This window comes from Spermophilus citellus (assembly GCF_964194105.1).
Source record: "Spermophilus citellus genome assembly, chromosome: 3".
Taxonomy (NCBI): Eukaryota; Metazoa; Chordata; class Mammalia; order Rodentia; family Sciuridae; genus Spermophilus; species Spermophilus citellus.
This window is the reverse complement of record NC_138184.1, coordinates 90,382,497-90,406,355: the sequence shown is the minus strand read 5'-3', so window position 1 is coordinate 90,406,355 and position 23,859 is coordinate 90,382,497. Positions and strand designations below refer to the sequence as shown.

Below are 23,859 nucleotides of genomic sequence, written 5' to 3'. Positions count from 1 at the left end.
TCCAATTCTCTCTTAAACGATGTTCAGATGACACCCTCAGGTACCCTTTGCTCAGCTCCCTGATTGCCTCCAGAAGACTGCTAGTGTATGCACTGATTTTTTTCCCCTTCAGTACTGGGGACTGAACCCAGCGCCTCACACATGCCAGGTGGGCACTCTACCACTGGGCTATATCCCAGCCTTTTTGTTTAGGTTTTGGTACCAGGGATTGAACCCAGAGGTGCTTTACCACTGAGCCACATTTCCAGACTTATTTTTATTTAGAGACAGGGTCTCACTAAGTTGCTTGGGGCCTCATTAAGTTGCTGAGGCTGGCTTTGAACTTGCGATTCTCTTCACTCAGCCTCCTGAATCACTGGGATTACAGGTGTATGTCACCATGCCCAGCCTTTTCCTTTTAATATACTTTAGTTGTTGATAGACGTTTATTTATTTATACACAGTGCTGAGAATCGAACCCAGTGCCTCACACATGACAGGCACGTGTGCTACCGCTGAGCTCCAGCCCCAGCCCCAGCCCCAGCCCCAGCCCCAGCCGCCTTTTGCTTTTTGAAAGAGGGTCTCCCTTCATTGTTGGCTCATGGCTGGCCTTGAACTTTCAATCCTCCTGCCTCAGCCTCCCAAGTGCTAGGATTACAGGTGTGCACCATATCCAGGTACACTTAATCTTGATACAGATCATAAACCAAAAATCTTATCAATGTATCCTCTCATCAGCAGAGCATGAAAACAACCAATCTAGCCAAAAACAGCTGCACACATCTGTAATCCTAGCTACTCAGGAGGCTGGGGCATGAGGCTCTTAAGTTTAAGGCTAAAGATGAACTCAGTGGATAAGCCTCCGGTTCAATCCCCAATATTACAGAGAGAGAGAGAGAGAGAGAGAGAGAGAGAACACAACCAATCCCTAACACTGCCAGCAACCCCAGGAACTGCCATGGTTTTTCTCATTTGTGCTAAGCAATAATGAAAATTCCATTACCTGCAATGTTTCTGCTTACCAGTCAAGCTGAACATTTTCTTTTTCCTTTTTTGGTACTGGGAATTGAACCCAAGGTCACTTAGCTACTGAACCACATCCCGACCTCTTTTTTTTTTGGGACAGAGTCTCAGTAAGTCCTTAGGCCCTCGCTAATTTGCTGAGGTTGGTCCTGAATTTGTGATCCTCCTACCTCAGCCTCCGAGTCACTGGGATTACCACAGGCATGTACCCTGCACCCAGCTCAGGCTGAACATTTTCAAATGCTAGAACTGGCCACTTGCATTCTTCTTTTGCAGGCTCATTTTTTTTTTTTTTAATATTTACTTTTTAGTTGTAGTTGGACACAATACCTTTATTTTATTTATTTATTTTTATGTGGTGCCGAGGATCAAACTCAGGGCCTCACACGAGCCAGGCAAGCGCTCTACACTGAGCCAAAACCCCAGCCCTCATTTTCTTTTTCTACCTGTTTTTCTAGAGTGAAAGTTTAAAAGTTTGACTTTTAAAGATTAGCTTTTAATAAGAGTTCTTTTTTTGTTGTTGTTTTAGAAATACAACATTAATTCTCTATAATGTAATTATACTGAAAAATACTTTTTTTGTTTGTCTTTGTTTTGAGGGTTTTATTTACTTATTTCTTTTTTTGAGGAGTAAAGCCCTCCCTAAGTTCCATGCTTAATAAAGTACTTGCCTCTCAAGATTATCAAAGGATATTTTCTCTTAGCATTTTTGTGACTCAAAATTTAATACTACAAGGTCTGATCTTTGGTAGGACAGATTTAGGTATCAGTAGTGAGACAGGGATCTTCTTTGTTTTGCCACAAACATCCAATGGGCAGGCCCAGCATTTTTTCTTGAATAATCATTTTTTTCTAGTATAAGTGTCCTTTGTCCCAAGCCATCCTTTGGTAGGAATGTGGATTCATTTTTGGACTCCAGGCTTTCCCAAATATTTGCTGCTACTGTGCCAATGCCACACTGTCACTGTGGCCTCACAACGTACTTTTAATGACTTACAGGGCACGCCCATTTATTTATTTTTTAGTTGTCAGTGGACCTTTATTTGTTTATTTATATGTGGTGCTGAGGATGTAACCCAGAGTCTCACCCATGCCAGGCAAGTGCTCTACCACTGAGACAAAACCCCAGCCCTCCACATCCTATTTATTATTCCCTTTTAGAAAGAACCTATTTCCTTTCACTTATTCTTCACTTATTAAATAGCTGAATTTTTAAAAAATCTCTCCAGCCTGCTAGGAAAAAAAAAAAAAATTCACTGATTTTCTGACAGATTGCATTGAATATTCAGTGTGATTTTAGAAAAACTCACATCTAACAATATGGCTCTCCATTTATTTAATTTTTTAAAAAATGTTCTTAGTTATACTCCATTTAATTTTTTTATTTCAAAATTTTAGTGTTTTTTTATTGTCAATTTACATAATGCCTGTTTAAATTAATTCTACTTTTTTTCTTTTATTTTAAATGGGTCTTATTCCTACTATTTTCCAATTTAGGTAGTCAGATATAAACATACTATTAACTTTTTTTTTTTTAATATTTATTTTTTAGTTTTTCAGCAGACACAACATCTTTGTTTGTATGTGGTGCTGAGGATCGAACCCGGGCCGCACACATGCCAGGCGAGCGCGCTACAGCTTGAGCCACATCCCCAGCCCCATATTATTAACTTTTTAAATCTTACCAATATCCTTGATTTCATCTCCTGATTATCTATAAAGAGATAAAAACATTACAACTTAATTGAATAACAAAGTAGCTTATCAAACATGTATGGTTATGACTGCTGTTAAATGAATAACAATATAACTTATTAAGCATATGAAACATAAGGTTTTCCAACTAAGTTTAAACATTCCCCCAAACAGACAATGGTAAAATAAGAAGTATTACAGTTCCATAAAAAAGTGCTCTTACCTTTAACTTCCTTGTTCATTCTGTGAATGTCTTAATTTCTTAATATTAAGGAAAACAAAAATTATTTTATTTCATAAATACTTATAACAAATAAAAAAAAAACTTAAATATTAGTTAAATAAACTCAGCAACCAGCTAGATGAAAAAAAAGAAATGGTGATAAGACACACAAGAGTGATCAGGCTTTTTGATTACTACCTTTGTAATCATTCTTTGTTTCAAATGATTAAAACTACTAACATCTGCCGGCGGTGGCACACACCTATAATCCCAGTGGCTCAAGAGGCTGAGGCAGGAGTTTTGCAAGTTCAAAGCCAGCCTCAGCAACTTAGCAACATCCTGTCTCAAAATAAAATATTTAAAAAAGGCTGGGAATGTGGACTCAGTGTTTAGGTGCCCCTGGTTCAATCCCTGCTACCAAAAAAAAAAAAAAAAAAAAAAACATCTGATTGTCCTAATTTAATAAAAAAATTGGGGGGTTTTAGTTGGACACAAGCGTTCTGCCAGAGTCACAGCCCAGCCTGACTGTCCTATTATTATCCAATGCATCCTAGATCTGAATACTGCAACAATATACAAATCAATAAACCAATCAAATGAGATAAGATTTTAAAACCATACAAAGATGATCAGGCAACCTGAGTCAAAATCTAGAACACAGGAATCATCTGGTACTGTCCTAAAAAATAAAAGCAAAAGGACTGGGGCACAGCTCAGGGGCACAGCATTTTCCTAGCATAAATGGAGTTCTGAGAAGTTCTGAGTTCAATTCCTAGTACTGCAAAATAATAACAATATAATTGCTTAACACAGACAGTGCTGTGCCTTCCGATAAGTGCACTAGCCTGTGGGAAGGGGCAGCCCACTAAGCTGACAGGTCAGTAAACAGCTTCTAAAGTTAAACACTGTTTCCAACTCAAGACTGAAAATTTTTAAAAATGCCACCTTATCAAAATTAGAAACAAGAAAGCATCTGAAGAAGCATTTGTTGCAGGCATAAGGACATTCGGAAGGAACTGAAGTTCATTCTTCCCTCATTTTAAAGTTTTATAGGTGATCTCAAAGCCAAGATAAACTATATACCTTAAATTATCATACTGACCACTTCAGAACCCTCAGGCTTTAGAGACACCCAAGGTCTAAGAAATGCCGGGAGGTTAAACACACTCATCACAGAAGACTGTTTCCAAGCAAGTCAAACACCAGGATACAGCAGAGGGCTTTGGCCAGGGATCCCGCCAGCAGAGTTTCTGTATGTTGACCCTTGATGTCACCTACAAATAATAAAAAGCATTAAAGAGGGAATATTTAAGTACTTTCTTCAACTAAAGCCATTTTCAAACTGAAGTGTTCGTGAGTGAAAGAAAATGATGATATTTTCAGGTTGGGTTTAAAAACAGCAACTTGTTCCCAGTTATACTTAAAAAAACAACTTTGAAACCTTTTCTCAACTTAAAATATCCAGGTGCTTGGTTCAGGCTGAAATAAGGGTGGGGCTCCAGTCTGGGATGGTAAGAAAGTTCTAGAGATGGGTGGTGTGAAGACTGCTCGGCCGCCTCACACTTAACATAATGAGCTATACAGTTAAAATGGTAAATTTTTTGCTATGTAAATTTTAAATTAAAAATTCTAAAAATCAGTAAATAGTAAATTTCATCTAGATTTTACTGTAATGAAAAGCTTTCAAAAAATGTTTAATTATGGGGCTGTGGCTGGGGCTCTAGTGGTTGAGTGCTTGCCTAGCTCGTGCAGAGCCCTGGGTTCAATCCTCAGTACCACATATAAACAAAGTTATTGTGTGCAACTACAACTAAAAAAATAAATAAATATCTCTTAAAAAAATTTAATTATGAAGGCTGGGGTGTGGCTCAATGGAAGAGTACTTGTCTAGCAAATATGCCCTGGGTTTGATCCCCGGCACTGAAGGAAAAAAAAAAAAAGGGTGAATTTTGTGATCCTGTTGTTATCTTGAAAGGTTCAAGATTAACCATCTAAGCCAGCACAATGGCACATACCTGTAATCCCAGCAGCTCATGAGACTGAGACAGGAGGATCATGAGTTCAAAGCCAGACTCAGCAACTTGGTGAGACCCTGTCTCTAAATTAAATAAAATTTAAAAGGGCTTGGGATGTGGCTCAGTGGTTAAGTGCTCTTGTGTTCAATCCCTGGTACCAAAAAGTAAATAAATAAATAACCATCTACATTGCACGAAATGTCACATATGGGGATAAGGATGTGGATCAGTGGTGAGCACTTGCCTAGCATATATGAGGTCCTGGGTTCCAGCCTCAGTATCAGAAATAAAATTAAAATTTTAAAATGTCATGTATAACTATAGACAGCCTGGACAGGGACTGGGCTGAGGCTCCCTGCCACCTTTTCCCACTTCTTCCACTGTCCACTGAGGCTAGTCAGTAGAGAGCAGAGAAACCCTTTCCTCTCCTTATGAGAAACAGAGGCAGTCTACTATTTGTTTGATGCCATGGGTAAAAACAGAGAGTTTTCTGTTTGTTTTGTGGTAATAGGAATGAACCCAAGAGTGATTTATATCTCCAAATCCTTCTATTTTTTATTTTGAGACAGAGTCTCACTAAGGTGCTGTGGCTGGCCTTAAAACTTTGATCCTCTAGCCTTAGCCTCCCAAATCCCTGGGTTTACAGGTGTGTGCCACCACGTATGGCCGGAAAAGGTCACTCTTTTAAGAAATCAAAATCCAAAACCTGCAACTCAAGAGGGTGAGGAGCCCAGAATTACACTGTGTAATGGGGACTGTAGCTGGTCCAGGAGATGCTGGAGATCAAACCCAGAGCCTCAAGCATGCTAGGCAAGCACTCTTCTCTCTAGCTATGACTCCAGGCCAAGGACCCTGGAAAGGTGGTAAAGATTAAATTAAAAAGTTGACCCTATTCTGGAGGCCAGTGATTCTCAAAGCAAGATTCTGGAACCCGCTATAGGAACACTGCCTGGGAACTCAGAAATTCAAATTCTTGGGTTCTCCCCCTGTACTCTGCTTTAATAAGCCTTCAACTGATTTTTTTTTTTTTTTTTTTTTTTTTGCAGAGAGACTACTGGGTATTGAACCCAGGGGCATTTAACCACTGAGCCACATCTCCAGCCCTTTTTTATTTTAAGATAGGGTCTCACCAAGTTGCTTAAGGCCTCCCTAAATTACTGAGGCTATCTTTGATCCCATGAACTTCCTGGCTCAGCCTCCCAAGCCATCGGGATTACATGCATGCACTGCTGAGCCCAGCTCCTCCAAATGATTCTTAATAGCTTTATTGAGGTATGATTTATAGACCACAAAACTCAGTCCTACTCAATTATTCCTACAAAGTTTACAGCTGTGCAGCCATCGCCACAATCCAATCTCCACACAGCTTCCGTCACCTGAGATCCCAGAGCCATCGGTGGTCACCCCTTGTCCTTCCAGCCCTGGGCAGAAACTTCTGTGTCTGAAGCCCCCTTTTCTGTCCATGTGGCTCTGACATACACTAAGGTCTGACAAAGCCACAACTGCAGACAACAGGCAACCTGTAAAGGCCTATGAGGCTTATGAGATGGGTGTGAGGAGAAGGGAGGGGTTAACAATGAAACTTTGCATCTGGAGACACAGGTGGATTTGGGGACCAATAGGAGGTGGCAACGGTGGTGTCCTTGAGGGCAAGGATAATGGAATCTGGGCAATGTGAAGGAGATTGGGGGGCACTGAAATGGAGACCAGGAAGTTTGAAAGAAAGTCTAGGCTTGAGACAAAGACTGGCACACGTTCGTGTATAAATGACAATAAAAGGCAAAGGTGGATGAGAACGGTCAGAGGAAAAAAGGAAAGGAATAAAACCACGTGCAAAACACATGCACACACACAAGCAGATATGTGCAGGAACAGATGAAGGAAAAGCTAGAAACGGAGACTAGGAAAGAAATGGTCCATAAAAGAGGAAAACCAGGTCAACAGAACATCCCCTGAAACAGGCTGCTCAGAGTTGCAAGCAGCAGCAGCAGCTGGTCAGCGGTGTCGAGGCTGTAGAGCCAAATACTGTGCAGACTGGGTGAGAGATTCCCAGAAAGAAAAGGAAGAGGGAGAGTGTGCAAGCAGACCGCACAGGAGCCTCAAATCTTTGCTGTGAAGGCCTGAAGGGCCTCCCAAATCAAGTCCATTACCAAAATAATAGCCATGAAAATAAAAACTGTTACTTTTGGTCATCAGATCCTTAATTTCTTCAACGATAACTTCATTTGCTGCTGTTAAGAGCTCATATTTTCCATCTTTACTGCCCGAAGGATTCAATTCAGAAGGAAAGTTGCTAGAGTCTCCGAAGAAGTCTCCAAGTCGCCCATTCTTCCCAGGATACAGAAACCGACTGAAATAGCGGTGAAAAGAACTCTAGTTACAGCAACAAGACTCACTGCCCTCCTCTCACTCATGATCAGAATGAAATTCAGAAAAAACAAAATCATACCAATTCTGGACTCACAAGATTCTATCTACTGTAATAACTTCATTTTTAAAAAAATACATAAAACATGGGCTGGGGATGTGGCTCAAGCGGTAGCGCGCTCGCCTGGCATGCGTGCGGCCCCAGGTTCGATCCTCAGCACCACATACCAACAAAGATGTTGTGTCCACCGAGAACTAAAAATAAATATTAAAAAAAAAAATTCTCTCTCTCTCTCTCTCTCCTCTCTCTCTTAAAAAAAAAAAAAAAAAAAAAAAAAAAAAAAAAAAAAAAAAAAAAAAAAACAGGCACATTGGTAAATATTTTACTTGTCACCACGGAATATTTTACTGGTTCCATTGCTTCTGGAAAAATGTGAGGAGATAAAGGCTGAGCGCGTACTCAGTGGCAGAGCACTTGCCCAGCATGCTGAGGCCGTGGGCTAGGCCCCAGCACCACAACAGAAAAATGACATGAGGGTACTGGGCCACAGACCCCTGAGACACCTCAGATGACAATCAGAAGATGTCACAACAAATTCTAACTCACTGCTAAGTTATTATTTGAGCTCTACACTATCTACCCCAGTAATAAAGATTTAGTCCCTGGGTTCCTGAAAAAGATTCTCCGGTGCTTATAACTCTTAGAATGATCATGCAGAGGATACATTTGATTTCATTTTTGAAAACTAAAAATGCTGCCAGTTATACCATTTACTGGTATCTTAACAAAAACAACATCATATTTCTTATCCAATTCTGAGAGAAATACACAGCAAGGATGGGAACCGAAGTCTGTACTTGGTGCCCTGGACTCTTGTTCCACCAAAGGAAGTATAACTCTTAACAATTAAGGTAATTAGAAAAGTATTCAAGGACCTCTAAGAGTCACTTCCATCGTGATGTGACAGTTAAGATAGAGAAGAGCTGGAGCTTATAATGGGGACCTGATCATACAGTCAGTACATAATTTGCCAAGTAAACATGGTCAGCAGCACTCATGAAAAATACATAGAAAAATCTACACGTATCTACACTCTCATGCACCATCTGGTAGTGAGTCTAACAACCCGTTTTGTTCTGTTTTTGTTTGGGGATTAAACCCAGGGGTACTTAACCACTGAGCCATATCCCCGGTCTTTTTTTTATTTTGAGACGGGGTCTCAATAAGTTGCTTAGGGCCTCACTACGTTGCTGAGGCTGGTCTCAAACATGCAATCCTTCTGCCTCAGTTTCTGGATTTTCCGGGATTACAAGTATGTGTCACAGCACCCGGCCAGAACCAACGTTGCTGCTGCTCATGGTCACACCAGGAGAGGCAGGCAGAGCTGTCCTGGCTGAAAGGAGCATGACCACACATGCAGTGGAATCTGCCTTTTGGGGAAGAGCGATAAGGAAGGAGCTGGGAGTTGCCAGCCTGGTTGTTCGTTATTCTTCCTAGATAATATAGTTGATTTGTGTAAATGAAATGTGTCACTGTGCAAGTCAACTTTTTATCAGTGTTCTTACATATTGAAATGCACATGTACTACTGTTCACCACAACCAGAAAATTTTATTTTATAATATAGACTAGAAACAGCACATCCCAACTGGCACAAAAACCTCAAAAATGTCAAGCAATGAACACAGAGTGGTCCTAAGAGTTACGCATACCTTTCTTGAATGTGACTTGCTATCACAGCAAGCTTGTTGGAACGATTCATGAATAAATGGGAGTTTCCCAGCACCATCACGGCATCCATGCATCTAGATAAAGTGAACTGTGGAACAAACAGGAGACATAGGGACAACAGGCTCACTCTCCAATAACTCAGATTACAGAATGACTCTAAAGATACAGCAGCATAAGAGGCAGCACAGGGAGCTCCTACGTGGTGGCAGAACAGTTCCATTTCTTCATTGTGGTGTGGTTAAACAAACCCATTGAAAGGATAAAACTGCACAACAGTACAAAAACACACCAACACGCATAACGAGTGCACAAGAACCAGCCTTCTAAGTAAGGTCTGAGTGCCCTGGTTTTGATACTATGCCACAGTTGTGTAAGATGTCACCACTGGGGGAATTAGGAATGGGCCACGGGACCACTCTCCTCCATGTTTAAAGTCTCCCGTCAGCCTATGATAACGTTTTCTTTTCTTTTTTTTTTTTTTTGGTAGTGCTAGACATTGAACCCAGGACCTTGTGCATGAGAGGCAAGCACTCTGCCAACTGTGCTTTCTCTCCAGCCCAGACTATGATAATTGTTTAAACGACTACTTACTATATAAGTCAATTTATTAAATGTTCAGAAAAGGCAATATAGACACAAAAGGCAAATCTGACAAAAAACTTGTATCTAGAATTTATAAAGAGATCTCAAAACACAAGCCACCTGCAGCTTTGGACGGAGGCAGAAATTGACTATAAACAGGCCTGAGAGAACTTCAGGTGACAAAAGAAATGTTCTAAAATGGGATTGTGGTGCTCATTACATAACTTCACTAACTTACTAAAAAGTCACAGAAGTGTTATGTTATAATTTATGTAAATTATACCTCAATAAAGCCAGTTTTTTTTTTAAGTTGCAGTTGGACACAATACCTTTATTTTATTTATTTATTTTTATGTGGTTCTGAGGATCAAACCCAGGGCCTCACACGTGCTAAGCAAGCCCTCTACCTCTGAGCCACAACCCCAGCCCCAAGCCAGGTTTTTTTAAAGTGATATAAACATATACAAATTAAAACAGAAATATCCAAAGGCCTCCTCCAGCCATCTTACCTGAGATTCCTTTAATGCTTGCTTTCCCCACCAAATTGGGTTGGCATCAACTATGATAACCAGAAGATTCAATTCATCTTCTGAAAACATTAACAAGAAATGAAATTTAAAAACATTTGCTGCATAAAAATGAATCAAAGCTGACATTCCCAATGTGTACAATAAATCCACTACATGCCTCTAAATGTTTATCTTCTTATTGTAAAAAAAAATTTTTGTATAGTTATAGATGGACAGCATGCCTTTATTTTATTATTTATGTGGTACTGAGGATGGAACCCAGTGCCTCACACATGCTAGTCAAGTGCTCTGCCACTGAGCTACAACCCCAGCCCCATGTTTATCCTCTTATAATCATAAGATTAACAGAAAGCCATGTTGTTTTAAAGGTTTAAGCTCAGACGGCCCTTGCCTACTCCCTACTCTGCTGCATGCTCTAGAATACCATGAGCCATATTTCATCAAACCTCAGGCAATATGGATTATGAAATATGCACACACACACCCCTTTTGGGCTGGGGATCAAACCCAGGGCACTTTACCCCTGAGCTACATCCCCAGTCCTTTTAGCTTTTTGAGACAGGATCTAAGTTGCTTAGGACTTCACTTAAATTGCTGAGGCTGGCCTTGAACTTGCCATCCTTCTGCCTTAGCTTCCCAAGTTGCTGGGATTACAGCATGCTCCAGCATGCATGGCAAAATGTGCCCTTATTTAAGGTACCACTAAGAAAAAAAAAAAAATGCTGCCATCTTCATTGTAGGACACCATATGGCTTTCAGCAAAGGCAGGGATTTCTATCTGGTTCACAACTTATCCTCAGCTCCTAGCACACAACAAGTGATCAGTAACTATCTACTCAATGAACCCAAAGTTATTCACACTTTAAATGCCTGGTTAGGGACAGAAAATCTTGAATAACCAGTAGTACAATCACCAGTGAGAGAACCACAGGCACAGAGGTGAAGGGGAAGCCCAGAGTCACCTTGGCTCAGCGATCATCCAGTCACCTCGAAGCAAGCCAACTGAACATGGAACCAATTTTTAAAAAGTAAAAACCAAAAGGGGAAGATCAATTTCTGTGTAAAGAATTTACTATGAAAAGGAATCATGCCGCTTTCCAATTGTGAAAGACAAGACACAATTAAACAGGCTACCGTAACGTAGTACTCGACTCAACATTTACAGTAAGCACCAGTACTGGCTGTTGGGGTCTTGGGTCCATGTCCACAGAGCTAGACTTTTAACTGAGGTGGCAGACAGGTGAACACCTGAGTGCACTGGAATGAGAAGCCGAGGGTGCTCCTGTGATATGCAGAGCAGTGACGCCCTTCCTACCTCTGCACCCTCCTTCCTGTGATTCCCTCTCCTATATCAGGATAATCCTCTCCCATTTTTGTTTCTGCATATCCAAAATCCTAGTTACTTTTCAAAGTCTCAAACCAGCCAGGCATGGTGGCACATGCCTGTAATCCCAGCAGCTCGGAGGCTGAGACAGGAGGATCACAGTTCAAAGTCAGCCTCAGCAAAAAGCAAGGCACTACACAACTCAGTGAGACTCTGTCTCTAAATAAAATACAAAAAACAGGACTGGGGATGTGGCTCAGTGGTCAAGTGCCCCTGAATTCAATTCCCGGTATCCCCCCCCCAAAAAAAAGGCCCAAACCAGTGTAACCTCTTTCTTCCAGAGGTGATGGCCCTCCCATCTTGGGGGCTGGGAGGTTCCAGCCTGCTCCACACTAGGCTCTGGCATCTATGATCCCACAACCCCATTCCATCCTGACTGCAACCCAGTAAGGGACATAGTACTGCTGTCTTTCATCAGTTATTATATGTACCCCCTCCTTTTAAAAAACTAGATAGTATCCTACAATTAAGATTGGCAGCATTTTTTTCCTGAGTGATATTGCACATTTTGTAATGCATATTATCTTAGTTTTGATAAATATGGTATATAGTATCCCTATTTTGCAAATGAATGTAACTTGTTCTAAGTCACACGGACTCTTAGCAAGTGGAAAAACCAATTTGTTGACTCTAAAGACTTGACATTTCAGGGCTGGGGATGTGGCTCAAGCAGTAGCGCGCTCGCCTGTCGTGCGTGTGGCCTGGGTTTGATCCTCAGCACCACATACAAACAAAGATGTTGTGTCCGCCGAAAACTAAAAAATAAATATTAAAAAAAAAAAAAAAGACTGACACTTCAGGGGCTGGGGCTCAGCGGTAGAGCGCTCGCCTGGCTCGATCCCCAGCACCACATAAAAATAAATAAATAGAATAAAGGTATTGTGTCCAACTACAACTAAAAAATAAATATTCTTTAAAAAAACATTATTAAAAAAAAAAAAAAGACTGACACTTCCTGGCCCACTGTCTTACCTCTGCCTACCACCAACACCACTAACTAACTCTCTTCTAGTGACATTTGACACCAACTGTGTTTCTTATTTCTCTTCCCAATACTGCCTGCTGGACTAGACACCTTAAGGAATAATGATTTTTTTTCTTTTGCTATCCCAGGTTGAGATAATCCCTGTAAATCACATAATGAAGCACCAAGCCCTGAAGCTAACTGTGCCTGCTGCAGACCCCTCCATATCCCACAGCCTGTAAGCCTTTGTCTTAATTCGCCCTCAGGCCCCAACATAAAATCCTCAGGCTTTTCAGTCCTTGCTACTGCCTAAAATTTTGAGAAGGAGGAAAAAAAAAAATGTGGTCTGTCAGAAATATGGCTCTACACAATGCAATGTCCTGTGAATTTCCTTCTGTTTCTCTACCTTACTTGCAAACCAGAAATGCCAGGCCTGTGTCCTTCACAGGGTTGTGAGGCCAGTGAAAACGGATAAAGGGAGTATGATCCATTGTCCTCACCTCTCAGTGGACCTCCCAAAGTCTAGTGTTGCCCCTCACAGTTCACCTTCCACACAGCAGCCAAGTGATCTTTTAAAATTGGAAATCAAATCAAAAGTCTTTTCTTAAAACCCTGAAACGGCTTCGTAAAATAAAGCCCACAAGACCCTTCATGATTTGCATGACCAAAATCCAGCTCATTCTCAAGCTCATTCATTTCACTCCTATTTCTTCAAGACATTATGGCCCTGTAATTGGTAGTTTAATGTATGGATGAAAGTCTCTCCACCTTCCTCTACCAAGCTCCCTGTTTCTCTCTTCTCAGTGTAAACTGGTAATTCGACAAACCACAGGGCCTTTGCATTTGAAATGTACTTCCCGCAGAATTTCAGTCATTCGAGTTCCACTATGTCGCTTTTTTCTGGACTCCCAATGAAGTAGCTCCTCCTTGATCATAGTCCCCACAAAGTCCTTTTATATTTCCTCTTACATTGTCTCACAACTCTTGTTACCCTTTGGGATTTTATTTACTTGCCGAATACCCCTCTTGCTCACAGTGACCTCCTCAAGCATCCCCGTCCGCCACGTTCTCTACCCGTAGTGCCCAGCGCAGAAAATACTGCCTGGCGCACAAGCGATCCAAAAGTAGCTCCTGAATGAATGGAAGGACGCACGGGCTCCTCCGCTAAAACCCAGAGGGGTTCCATCCAGCCCAAAGACGCACTCTGCTTGGCAGGTCCGGGCCAGGCCCACTCCGCCCAGCCCCGGGGTCGGGTCCCTCCCTGCGCGGCCCTCACCGTCAGACACCATTGCGACCCCGTCCCTCTGCGCAGAGAACTAGCGGTCGAGCAAGCGCTCTGCAGCCAGCGCACCCCAACTTCCGGCGCCGCCGAGTGACGCACGCGTGTCTGGGCCCGGGCGCGCGCGGCACTCACGGCCCCGCCCCCGAAGCGCCGGAAGTGGCGTCTGGGGTGCGCCGCGCCCTGTCAGCCTGTGGCTTGGCCGGCTCAGTCGCGGGACTCGCTAGCAGCGAGCGACTCTGGGGCCCCAGCTCTCCGCGGTCCGGAGGCACCATGGACGACAGGGGTGAGTCGGGATGGGCTGGGGGGACGAGCCGCACAGAGGACCCCACCAACCTCCCAGCCAGACTGGGCTCGGGAGAGTCGCTGTCCACTCTCCGGCCGCTCGGCTGGACTTTCCTATAATCACAATTAAATCCCCCTCGCTGCTCCCGAGTCAGGGAATGGGCCTGACAGCGTCCCCAGACGCCCCTCCACACAGCCCCGTCCCCGGGCCTCGTAAAGTAGGAAGGCTTCCTGCCACAAGGATAAGGCATCTTTGGTCTGCTCATCCTGTACAGTTATCAAGGTGTCTTATTAAGTGACAAACGAGGGCGAACTAATACAATGCTTGTCATGTAAAAAAATAAAGCGAAGTGGATTGAACTCTCCATATACATGTGTGTGAGTAAACTTGAATTAGCACAGACTCTGGGGGGAGAGCAGGGGAAATTGGAAAGGTAGATGACTCTGTGATCCTCTCAACACTTAGGAAAGAGTAGGAAGGAGAATGACTTTTCATTACCTTAACAGTAGGGCTTAAAATTTATGCCTTGCATACAGATAACTATCTTAAAATAAGAAAGAGATCTTGTAACAGTAAAGTGGTGTCGTCTCTATGCCTATCAGCATTTATCATGTCCCTAAAACTAAACACTGCCAAAAGAAAGTATTTTTAAAATGACTTTGCTTAAGGTCAACAAGCATAAACAAGCTCTCCAGCCTTACATCCTGCTAAATGAATCTGATTAGTCACTTTTTTCTCCCTTCTCAGAATTAATTGAATACTTCAAATCTCAGATGAAAGAAGATCCTGACATGGCCTCAGCAGTGGCTGCCATCCGGACTTTGCTGGAGTTCCTGAAGAGAGATAAAGGTAAAGAGTGTCATTCTTGAACACTCTGGGTCTTAGGAAAGTCTTCTGATGACTATTAGAAATGTAGAAAATGAGACATGTATATTTGTCTATAGCCTTAAGCCAACTTCTTTCTTTATTTCAGGCCTTTTAACCTGGAGCTAGCCCTCAAGTTGTCATCAGAAAGGATCCTTTCCATAAATGAAATGTGCTTTGAATCAAAAATGACCATTTTTTCTCATATTAACCATGCTTAAATTATAGCAGTAATTCAACTTTATACATGTTTATTGAGCTTCGGCTTTGCCCTGAGTTCTCTGCAGATGCTACAGAGAACATTTCAGAATAAATTCTGTTATTAAATATCATTCATTGTGATCTATTAATTCACCGTTGTAAATGTAAGTGTCTGAGTATAAGTATAACAAAGTGGTGGTAGTAATGATGATGCGGCCACCTTCTGTAAACTGAAGGGCTGGCCTACAGATGTGTTTCTACAACGACCTCCACTGGCTTTGCATCATACCTACAACAACATTCAAATCTGAGGCTGCCCTGTACTGTCAGACCTCATCTTCACCTCTACTTAATTATGTTCCATGTTGTCCGCCCCTAAACTATGCTACAGCCCTGCTAGCTTCTCATTGTTTTTCATGCCAGTTTTATTCCCATATCGGGGCCTTTGCATTGTTATGGTCTATGCCTGGAACTTTCTTCACTGGGTCTTTATGTAGCTGTATCCTTTATTATTCAGGTCTCAGTTTAAAATGGTCCCCATTCCAAGAGGCCATCTCTTTCCAGTAGGCACCTTGTTCATCCTTCTGTTCTTTTCTGTCTCTACTACATTCTATAATTCATTTATTTGCTTGTTTATTGTTTGCATCCTCCACTAGGAAGCAGAGCCCTGTCTTTTTCACAGATGTATCCCTGTCATCTAGAGCAGTGTCTGGTATACAGACGAAACCAGTAAATATTCACTATATGGATGAATCACACACTAGCAAGGGACTGTGACACTCTGGGGAACATCAAATTTCTCCTTTGATCATTCCAGGGGAGACAATCCAGGGCCTGAGAGCAAATCTCACCAGCGCCATAGAAACCCTGTGTGGCGTGGACTCCTCCGTGGCAGTATCCTCTGGTGGGGAGCTCTTCCTTCGTTTCATCAGCCTTACCTCCTTGGAGTACTCGGTAAGCCATTGACCGCCATCTCTTATTGACTGCAGATATTCTCAGCTTTACCTGGATCTTCTTTCCTCATTTTGCTCTTCTCTTCCTAGGATTACTCTAAATGTAAAAAGATCATGATTGAGCGAGGAGAGCTTTTTCTCAGGAGAATATCCCTGTCGAGAAATAAAATTGCTGATCTATGCCATACTTTCATCAAAGATGGGGCGGTGAGTAGATATCTATCACATGTGGTAACAGAGCAAGGACTTTGGAATCAGGCGATTAGGGCTAAAATCCCAGCTCTTCCACTTATTTAATGAGTAACCTTGGGCAAGTTCTTCAGTCTTCTCATCTGTTCAATAAGAACAATAATAAAGCTTTCCTCATGGGATCACTGAGAGGACTAAATGAAATGTTATGTATAGGGGCTCAGCACTCTGCCTGGCACACAGTGCTGTATAAATATTTATATATAATATATAAATATTATATTTATATATTATATATATTATACACAGTGCTGTATAAATTATTATATATAACAATATATAAATATTATTATAAATGCTTGTTGGTGTGAACAGGCAGAGAAAGACATTGGCATAGCATTGGTGGTTCTTAATTTAACAAGAAGTTCTTCTAAAGAAGTATTTTTATGATTGGATATATACTTGGTTGAATCCACACAGACCACCTCTTGTCACAGTTTAACATGAAGCATCTTCCTGGTGAAGGTTAGCACTGGGTGGAGATTTTAATCTTGTTTCAGATGCTGTGGCAGTAATGCAAGGCTGCCAGATGCGCATTAGTCAAGTGAGGAGAGACAGGAACTGCTCGTTGGGCCAGTCTCTCAGCACAGGGATCATACTCATAAAACTTTTATGATGTCTCTCCCACCAGCATACATCTTACATCCTATTTGCCACCTAAGCCTCCACTGACCATAAAAGATTTTTACTTGCATTTCAACTCTTAAATCTTGTCCTCTTTTTTTATTATCCCTTTCCAAACCTTAGAAGTTATTAAATAAATTACATAGTAGGTGTGAGTGAAACCGTACAAAAGCCAATTCACGAACAAAGCCTTTTTGGGCCAAGTGGAGGCAGAGTTGTGCCACCTCTTGCCGAAGCCTTCTCCAGCCCTGCCCTAGACTTGCCATGCTTGTCAGTATTCTGCAGGCATCCTCTGCCTGCACCACCCTTCTCTGCACTGATACTACATTTCGAACAGGGCTGCTCACATTTGAACATGCAGATGAGTCACCAAAGGTTCTTATTAAATGCAGATGCAGCAGGTCTAGGTAGGGCCTGAGAACCTGCATTTCTTTTTTTTTTTTTTTTTAGAGAGAATTTTAATATTTATTTTTTAGTTATCAGCGGACACATCTTTGTTTGTATGTGGTGCTGAGGATCGAACCTGGGCCGCACGCATGCCAGGCGAGCGCGCTACCGCTTGAGCCACATCCCCAGCCTGAGAACCTGCATTTCTAATGTGTCGAATAGGACTGACAGGAGCTAGAGAGCCATGTCTGCCGTCCTGTTTTACATGATCCTTCATGTTCTCCCTTGGAACAGGGGCCACATGTAAATGTCCACAAATATCATCTGCACCACAGACGGCTTATTTTTATCCCAGACAGTATTCATAAAATTTTCAAATTATTAGCTAACACTTAATTATTAGATTTTCAGCTTCTCTGGAAAAATCAGATGTTTTGGCAATAGTGGAACCACATGACAACAGTAAGAGCTAAGGAACCTGGGTCCCCTTAGTCTTTCCACAGCCAGTGGTGCCACCTCGCCCGCTACATTGACTGATGTGATCTGCCTGGTACCTGTCTACCCAAGTGTGCAAACTGTCTTAGAGATAGGGAGACCAACCCAGGGAACCCCATGGGCTCTCAGACCCTGTGTGGGGGCTCCACTAGGGAAACCCACACTACATTGCTCTAGCAGGAACTTTTTCAGCTTGTAGGGGGATTGAAACTCAGTGTACTCTCAAGGTCTCTTCTGATGATGGTTGAGTTGTGAGGAAAGCCTACAGAGGAGGTTGGAGCGCCAGGACATAGTGCACACATCACAGTGCAGATGGTGTGGGCAGTCGCCAGGGAGCTTGCTGCTTCATGAAACCTTCTCTATCCACAGAGAATATTGACTCACGCCTACTCCAGAGTGGTCCTGAGAGTGCTTGAAGCAGCTGTGGCAGCCAAGAAGCGCTTTAGCGTGTACATTACAGAGTCGCAGCCTGATCTGGCGGGGCAAGTATCTTCCCATTTGGTCACAGGTTGATCAGTCATTATGGAGCATACCAAGGACTGAAATCCATCATAGTAGGAACCAGAACATGCCCCCATTGGCCAGGCAGGCGACATGGCCTTCGAACTTGTCGTTCCTGCTCCTGGAAAAACAATCATGTTGGATTTGCAGCAGGGCAGAGTACAGGCTCCAGGTTTCTATTTAAGTAGTCAAATCGGAGGAACACCAAGACTGTGTTGCTGAGAAGTTTTTATTAAGGAGTAGGTACTTCACACCCCTATCTTTTCAGAAGATAATAAAAGCAAAACTTTTTCTTTTTGCAAGAATTTCCATCTTTTCCCCAGAATACCCGAGTATATTTTTCCTGAAATACATGCTTTTTCTTAGAAAAAACAAATTCTTGTTTCCTTAATCCAAAAGTCTTGGGACCTGCCCCTTAGTCCATAAGTAATAACTGAGCTTCAAGCTAGCATGATTTATCACCGTCTTAACTGACTCATCAAACATCACCGTGGGACTTTCTTGGACTTTCCCTAATTTTCTCAAAATGTCATCTTTAGTAAGAAAATGGCCAAAGCACTCTCTCACCTCAACGTCCCAGTCACCGTGGTGCTGGATGCTGCTGTTGGGTAAGTGCCCATCTTCTTTGGCCGTGACCTGCCTACTCTCAGGGTTGACTCTAAGCAGTGCTTTCAGATTGAAGGTTTGACTCCCATTCCTAAAGCTACACTGCGTCTTAATTAATAGCTGCTCTAAATCAGCAAGCCCATTATGAGGTCTCCGTAGCATATGCAGGAAGTAGGACTGTGGAATGTTGGTTAGTGAGGGTTGTGTTCCTAGCACTGTGAGTAGGAGTATCTGTGCATTTCAAGAGTGACATATAAAGGTTGAATTTGATCAGCATCTTGGGTAATCAGTTCTCTTTAGCCCTAACATAGCTGTCCTTGGTGCTGTGCTGGGTGCTGCTTCTCATACAGGTGTTTCTCTCCTCAAACCAAAATCCCATTTTGCTGGACTCATCAGTGCATTTCATAAGAAAAAACAGGAGTAATAATCTCTCAGGAAACATACACTCAGTCAGATGATCAAGAAAATTACAGCCATGAGCATGCCTGTAATTCCAGCAGCTTGAGAGGCTGAGACAGGAAGATTGTGAGTTCAAAGCCAACCTCAGCAAAAGTGAGATGCTAAGCAACTCAGTGAGACCTCGTCTCTAAATAAGATACAAAATAGGGCTGGGGGTGTGGCTCAGTGGTTGACCCCTGAGTTCAATCCCCAGTACCAAAAAAAAAAAAAAAAAAAATTAGGAGCGTGTTCAAGAGCACATTTTTGAGCAACTCTACCTGTTTTGCTCATTTTAAAAGTAAACTCTGCTTGGCACAGTGGCACACAGCTACAAACCCAGAGACTTGGGAGGCTAAGGCAGGAGAATCTCCAATTCAAGGCCAGATTCAGCAACTTAGTGAGACCTGTCTCAAATTAAAAAAATTAAAAGGGCTGGGGGTGTAGCTCAGTGGTAAAGCACCCTTGGGTTCAGTCCCCAGTACCTCCCCCTCCAAAAAAAAAAAATAGGGTAAATAAATAAATTTGCTTCTTCATACTAGAAATATTCTTAAATTGAATAATGGTTTCCAAACTCAGATTGCATTGGATTGGGTTTTTAAACATTCTTATTTGTGTTGAAGCAGAACTGAGCGCACCATACAAATAAGGGGAAGTACTGATGCACATGCTTGTGAGCATGTATGGGGCAGTAAAGTATCCATCACTGAGGGGTGGTGGTCAGAGATTTTAATGCTTGTGGTAACAGAACTGGAAATATACCAGGGGTCCCTTTAGAGCAAAGGTAGTTGTGGGAAGAACTTGCCATGGTGAAAATGGATATCAGAAAATGATGCTACCACCTAGAGCACAGAAAAGAGCATAAAAAGCTTCTGACTTCTTTCCTCAGCTACATCATGGAGAAAGTAGACCTCGTCATAGTCGGCGCTGAAGGAGTCGTTGAAAACGGAGGGATTATTAACAAGGTAGGAGCAAGGGTTCTCCCAGTTCCTGCTCCAGACAAGGGGCTATTACTGACAGAATGCCAGAGAGCTTTGTGTGTCCTGTTCGTTCTACTCCAAATCTTAGCCTCAGGACTTCAGCAAGGTATCAAGTTGTCACTCCAATTTGGTTCAGATTTCCTTCCTTCCTTCAGTGCTCAGTGGTGCACACCTGTAATCAATCCCAGTGGTTTTGGAGGCTGAGGCAGGAGTGTGATCATGAGTTCAAAACCAGCCTCAGCAAAATTGAGGCACTAAGCAACTCAGTGAGACCGTCTCTAAATAAAATCCAAAATAGGACTGGGGATGTGGCTCAGTGGTTAAGTGCCCTTGAATACCCAGTACCCCCCCCCCCACCGGCGCCAAAAAAAAGAAAACGTAGCTACAAAAATTAAGTCTGTAATATCTATTCACACATCTAACTGGAACATGCAGTTTTTGTTTTATTTAATCAAGCATGTTTGTGACCTCAGTATATTTCATTAGTTTCTCTATGTGTTGCTTAACTTGGAAAAGTTTCATATATTTTTTTTTTCCTCAATACAGGGGATTGAACCCAGGGACACTCTACCACTGACCTACATTCTTAGTCGTCATTATCATTGTTGTTGTCATTATTTATTATTTTAAATTTTGAGACAGGATCTTGCTAAAGTTACCAGGCTGGATTCAAACTTAGGAACCTTCTGCTTCAGTCTCTGGAGTCACCACCATGCCTGGCTGAAATAATTTTTTAAATTGTAGTTAAGATATATACATAGCTAGGCGTACGGTGCATGCCTATAAATCTCAGCAGCTTAAGGCAGGAGGATCTCAAGTTCAAAGCCAGTTTCAGCAAAAGTGAGGCACTAAGCAACTGAGACCCTGTCTCTAAATAAAATACAAAATAGGGCTGGGGATGGGGCTCAGTGGTTGAGTCCCCCTGAATTTAATCCCTGGTTATCTGCCCCACCCCCGCCAAAAAAAATACATAAACCAAAAAAAAAACTTTTGGTGGGGGGGGGGGGGGGTGCCAGGGATTGAACCCAGGAGTACTTCATCTCTATGCTACATCCCAGCCCTTACAGTTCAGTGGCATTAAGAACATTCACATATTTTTAAATACAGTCACCATTGTCTGCTCGGAAAATTTACATTTTTCCCAAACAGAATCTGTACCCACTGAGCACCAACTTCCTGTCCCCTCCCCTCATTCCTGGCCACCTATACCTTACTATCGCTGTGATCTCCGACTCATTTCACTCAGTGTGAGTTTTCAACGTTCACCCACACCCTAGCATGTATCAGAATCTCATTCCTTCCTGTTTGGTACCAGGAATTCAACCCAGGGGCACTTAACCCTGAGCCACATCCCAGTCCCCTTTATTTTGAGACAGAGTCTTGCTAAGTTGCTGGGGCTAGTCTTGAACTTGAGATCCTCCTGCCCCAGCCTCCTGAGTCACTGTGATTATAGATGAAAGCCACCATACCTGGCTATCTATACTCATTTTTCCCCCCACACAAATATGGACTACTTCACAAATCTATATCTCATCCTTACTCAGGGGTTCCTATTTTAGTATATGTGCTGCCAAAGCGAGCACAATCTACTGTTTTCATGATGGACATAAGGCTATGAGCACCATTGGCTGGTGTGAATAGTGTTGCTTGTGGATATCTGTGAACAGGTATCTGAGTCCCTAAGAGTCACAAAATGTATCGCATTGTGGTTTTCATTTGTTATTTCCCTCCCCAATAACTGATGATGTTGAGCATCTTGCACTCACTTAAGGATCATTTGCATATCTTTGGAAAAACACTTTTTCTAAAAGGTCCTCTGATTCCAAAGTGAGTACATGTTCGTTTATACACTTTCCGTTGCTCCCAAGTTCCAAGTGTGCTCAGAGCTCATCCTCTGCTTTCTGACCCCCAGATTGGGAGCCACCAGATGGCCGTGTGTGCCAAGGCACAGAACAAGCCCTTCTATGTGGTTGCAGAAAGCTTCAAGTTTGTGCGGCTCTTCCCACTAAACCAGCAAGACGTCCCAGATAAATTTAAGGCAAGATTTTCCTATCTAAAGGGGTCCTTGAGTCTAATCTGAAAGCTTTAAAAAAAAACTACAGTGCTAAGAATATTCCAGAAAGTCATCTCATTACTATTTTTGCCAATACTTGCGATAAAAAGATCAACTGGTGGTTACTGAACTTGAATGCGTCCCTTCCCCAGAACTCACACTCCAGTCCAATTCCCTCAGGCAGCCCTCTGTAGAGAGGCACTGGCTAATCCCAGCTGTGGGATGCACTGTCCAGGCTCAGCTCATACCTCCACCCTTTACGAACCATGCACCTTGACCAAGTCCTTCTGCTGAGCCTCAGTTCCTTCTGTAGAGTGGGATGGCACTACCTGACAGAGGAAGCCTTCGGCAGGGCTGGCTCCAGGCCCCTCTTCATACTAACTAGCTGCCGTGGGAGGTCTGGAGAAGGGAGTCTAGCAGTTGTGAGGGCCCCATGGTTTATTTGTCTTGTTATGCTTTGTCCTTGGCTGGTAGGCCACTATGGTGTGGCTCACAGGAGGGGTCTGCCCTCCCATGGCCAGAGCAGCCTCAGGACCAACACACTGCACACGCCAAGGCCTCAGCAGCAGAGATCACTGGCTGTGCCATGCAGACTAACACAGGTTCTTCTCTCCTCAGTACAAGGCAGATACTCTGAAGTCTGCACAGACTGGACAGGACCTGAGAGAGGAGCATCCATGGGTGGACTACACCTCCCCTTCGTTAATCACCCTGCTATTCACAGACCTGGGCGTGCTCACACCCTCAGCAGTCAGTGACGAACTCATCAAGCTTTATCTATAACCACCGGTCTTCCCGGTGTCCAGTGTACCTGCCTGGGGCAGGGTGGGCAGCCTCTCAACCCCTGTGAGCCAAGCCAAAAGGAATCATTCTATGGAAGACCCATGGACTGTGGATTTAAATTACATGTCTTGGAGGATCTTTTTTACTCATGTGTTCTTGGTTCTGAAACCAAACCTAAATGAGCACCAAACCTAAATGAGCATACAGTTTCCAGAGACCTTCATTGTCTAGAAATAGCTACGTTATTGGCTGCTTCCCTGAGGGAAGACCAAGCCCACCACCCTTTCTCCTGTGCTGCTCCACACTAATTTGCCAAAAGCATCTAAGAAAGGCAGGCTGAGAAGCAGTGCCACAGCCAGACCCCTATGGTAAGGGACAGCAGCTGGCAGGACATGCACCACATGTGGAGCTCATGAGAAGGGCAAGGGACACTTGCTGGCTTGCATCTGCTCCATCCCCCTGGACAGGACCTAGCCAGTAAGTAAATACTGAAGTTACATCACAAGGCAGGCAGGAGCAACATTTAGCAGGTATCATAAAGATACCTTCCTGCTGGAGTATTTGTAAACTTAGATTCTGAATCTGTAAAAGGTGAATTTCCTGTGAATGTGTTTGGTCCTAAACAACTTTTTAAAAATATATTTGAACAAATTCAGCATTTTCAAATAAA

General features: G+C 42.8%; 2 protein-coding genes across 5 annotated transcripts in view; one reads left to right on the top strand and one right to left on the bottom strand.

The window, feature by feature from the left end:
* GTF2H3 (general transcription factor IIH subunit 3) overlaps positions 1-13,871 on the bottom strand; it is a 20,328-nt gene extending 6,457 nt beyond the window's left edge. For 2 of the 4 annotated variants that reach the window (XM_081283551.1, XM_081283552.1), the window contains exons 1-7: positions 13,770-13,871; positions 10,125-10,204; positions 9,015-9,121; positions 7,119-7,285; positions 4,132-4,194; positions 2,921-2,950; positions 2,688-2,716 (exon numbers count right to left, since the gene is read on the bottom strand). In XM_081283551.1, coding sequence (XP_081139677.1) covers positions 2,688-2,716; positions 2,921-2,950; positions 4,132-4,194; positions 7,119-7,285; positions 9,015-9,121; positions 10,125-10,204; positions 13,770-13,782 — 489 coding nt within the window. In that variant the 5' untranslated portion in view covers positions 13,783-13,871. Of the gene's footprint in view, positions 1-2,687; positions 2,717-2,920; positions 2,951-4,131; positions 4,195-7,118; positions 7,286-9,014; positions 9,122-10,124; positions 10,205-12,993; positions 13,015-13,769 lie in introns of those variants that run through there. The other 2 variants (XM_081283553.1, XM_081283554.1) reach the window with 2 other exon arrangements.
* On the top strand, positions 13,831-23,859 carry EIF2B1 (eukaryotic translation initiation factor 2B subunit alpha). Its single transcript, XM_081283555.1, has 9 exons — positions 13,831-14,058; positions 14,806-14,907; positions 15,941-16,077; positions 16,167-16,283; positions 18,201-18,313; positions 18,872-18,940; positions 20,263-20,338; positions 22,266-22,391; positions 23,025-23,859. The coding sequence occupies exons 1-9, from the start codon at positions 14,046-14,048 to the stop codon at positions 23,187-23,189; spliced, it is 918 nt and encodes a 305-aa protein (XP_081139681.1). The 5' UTR covers positions 13,831-14,045; the 3' UTR covers positions 23,190-23,859.

Bases quoted from the DNA above. Each gene is read 5' to 3' on its own strand.
- EIF2B1 (XM_081283555.1), top strand. The intron at 18,314-18,871 runs GCAAGTATCTTC...TGTCATCTTTAG, and splicing joins TCGCAGCCTGATCTGGCGGG to TAAGAAAATGGCCAAAGCAC. The intron at 22,392-23,024 runs GCAAGATTTTCC...TTCTCTCCTCAG, and splicing joins ACGTCCCAGATAAATTTAAG to TACAAGGCAGATACTCTGAA.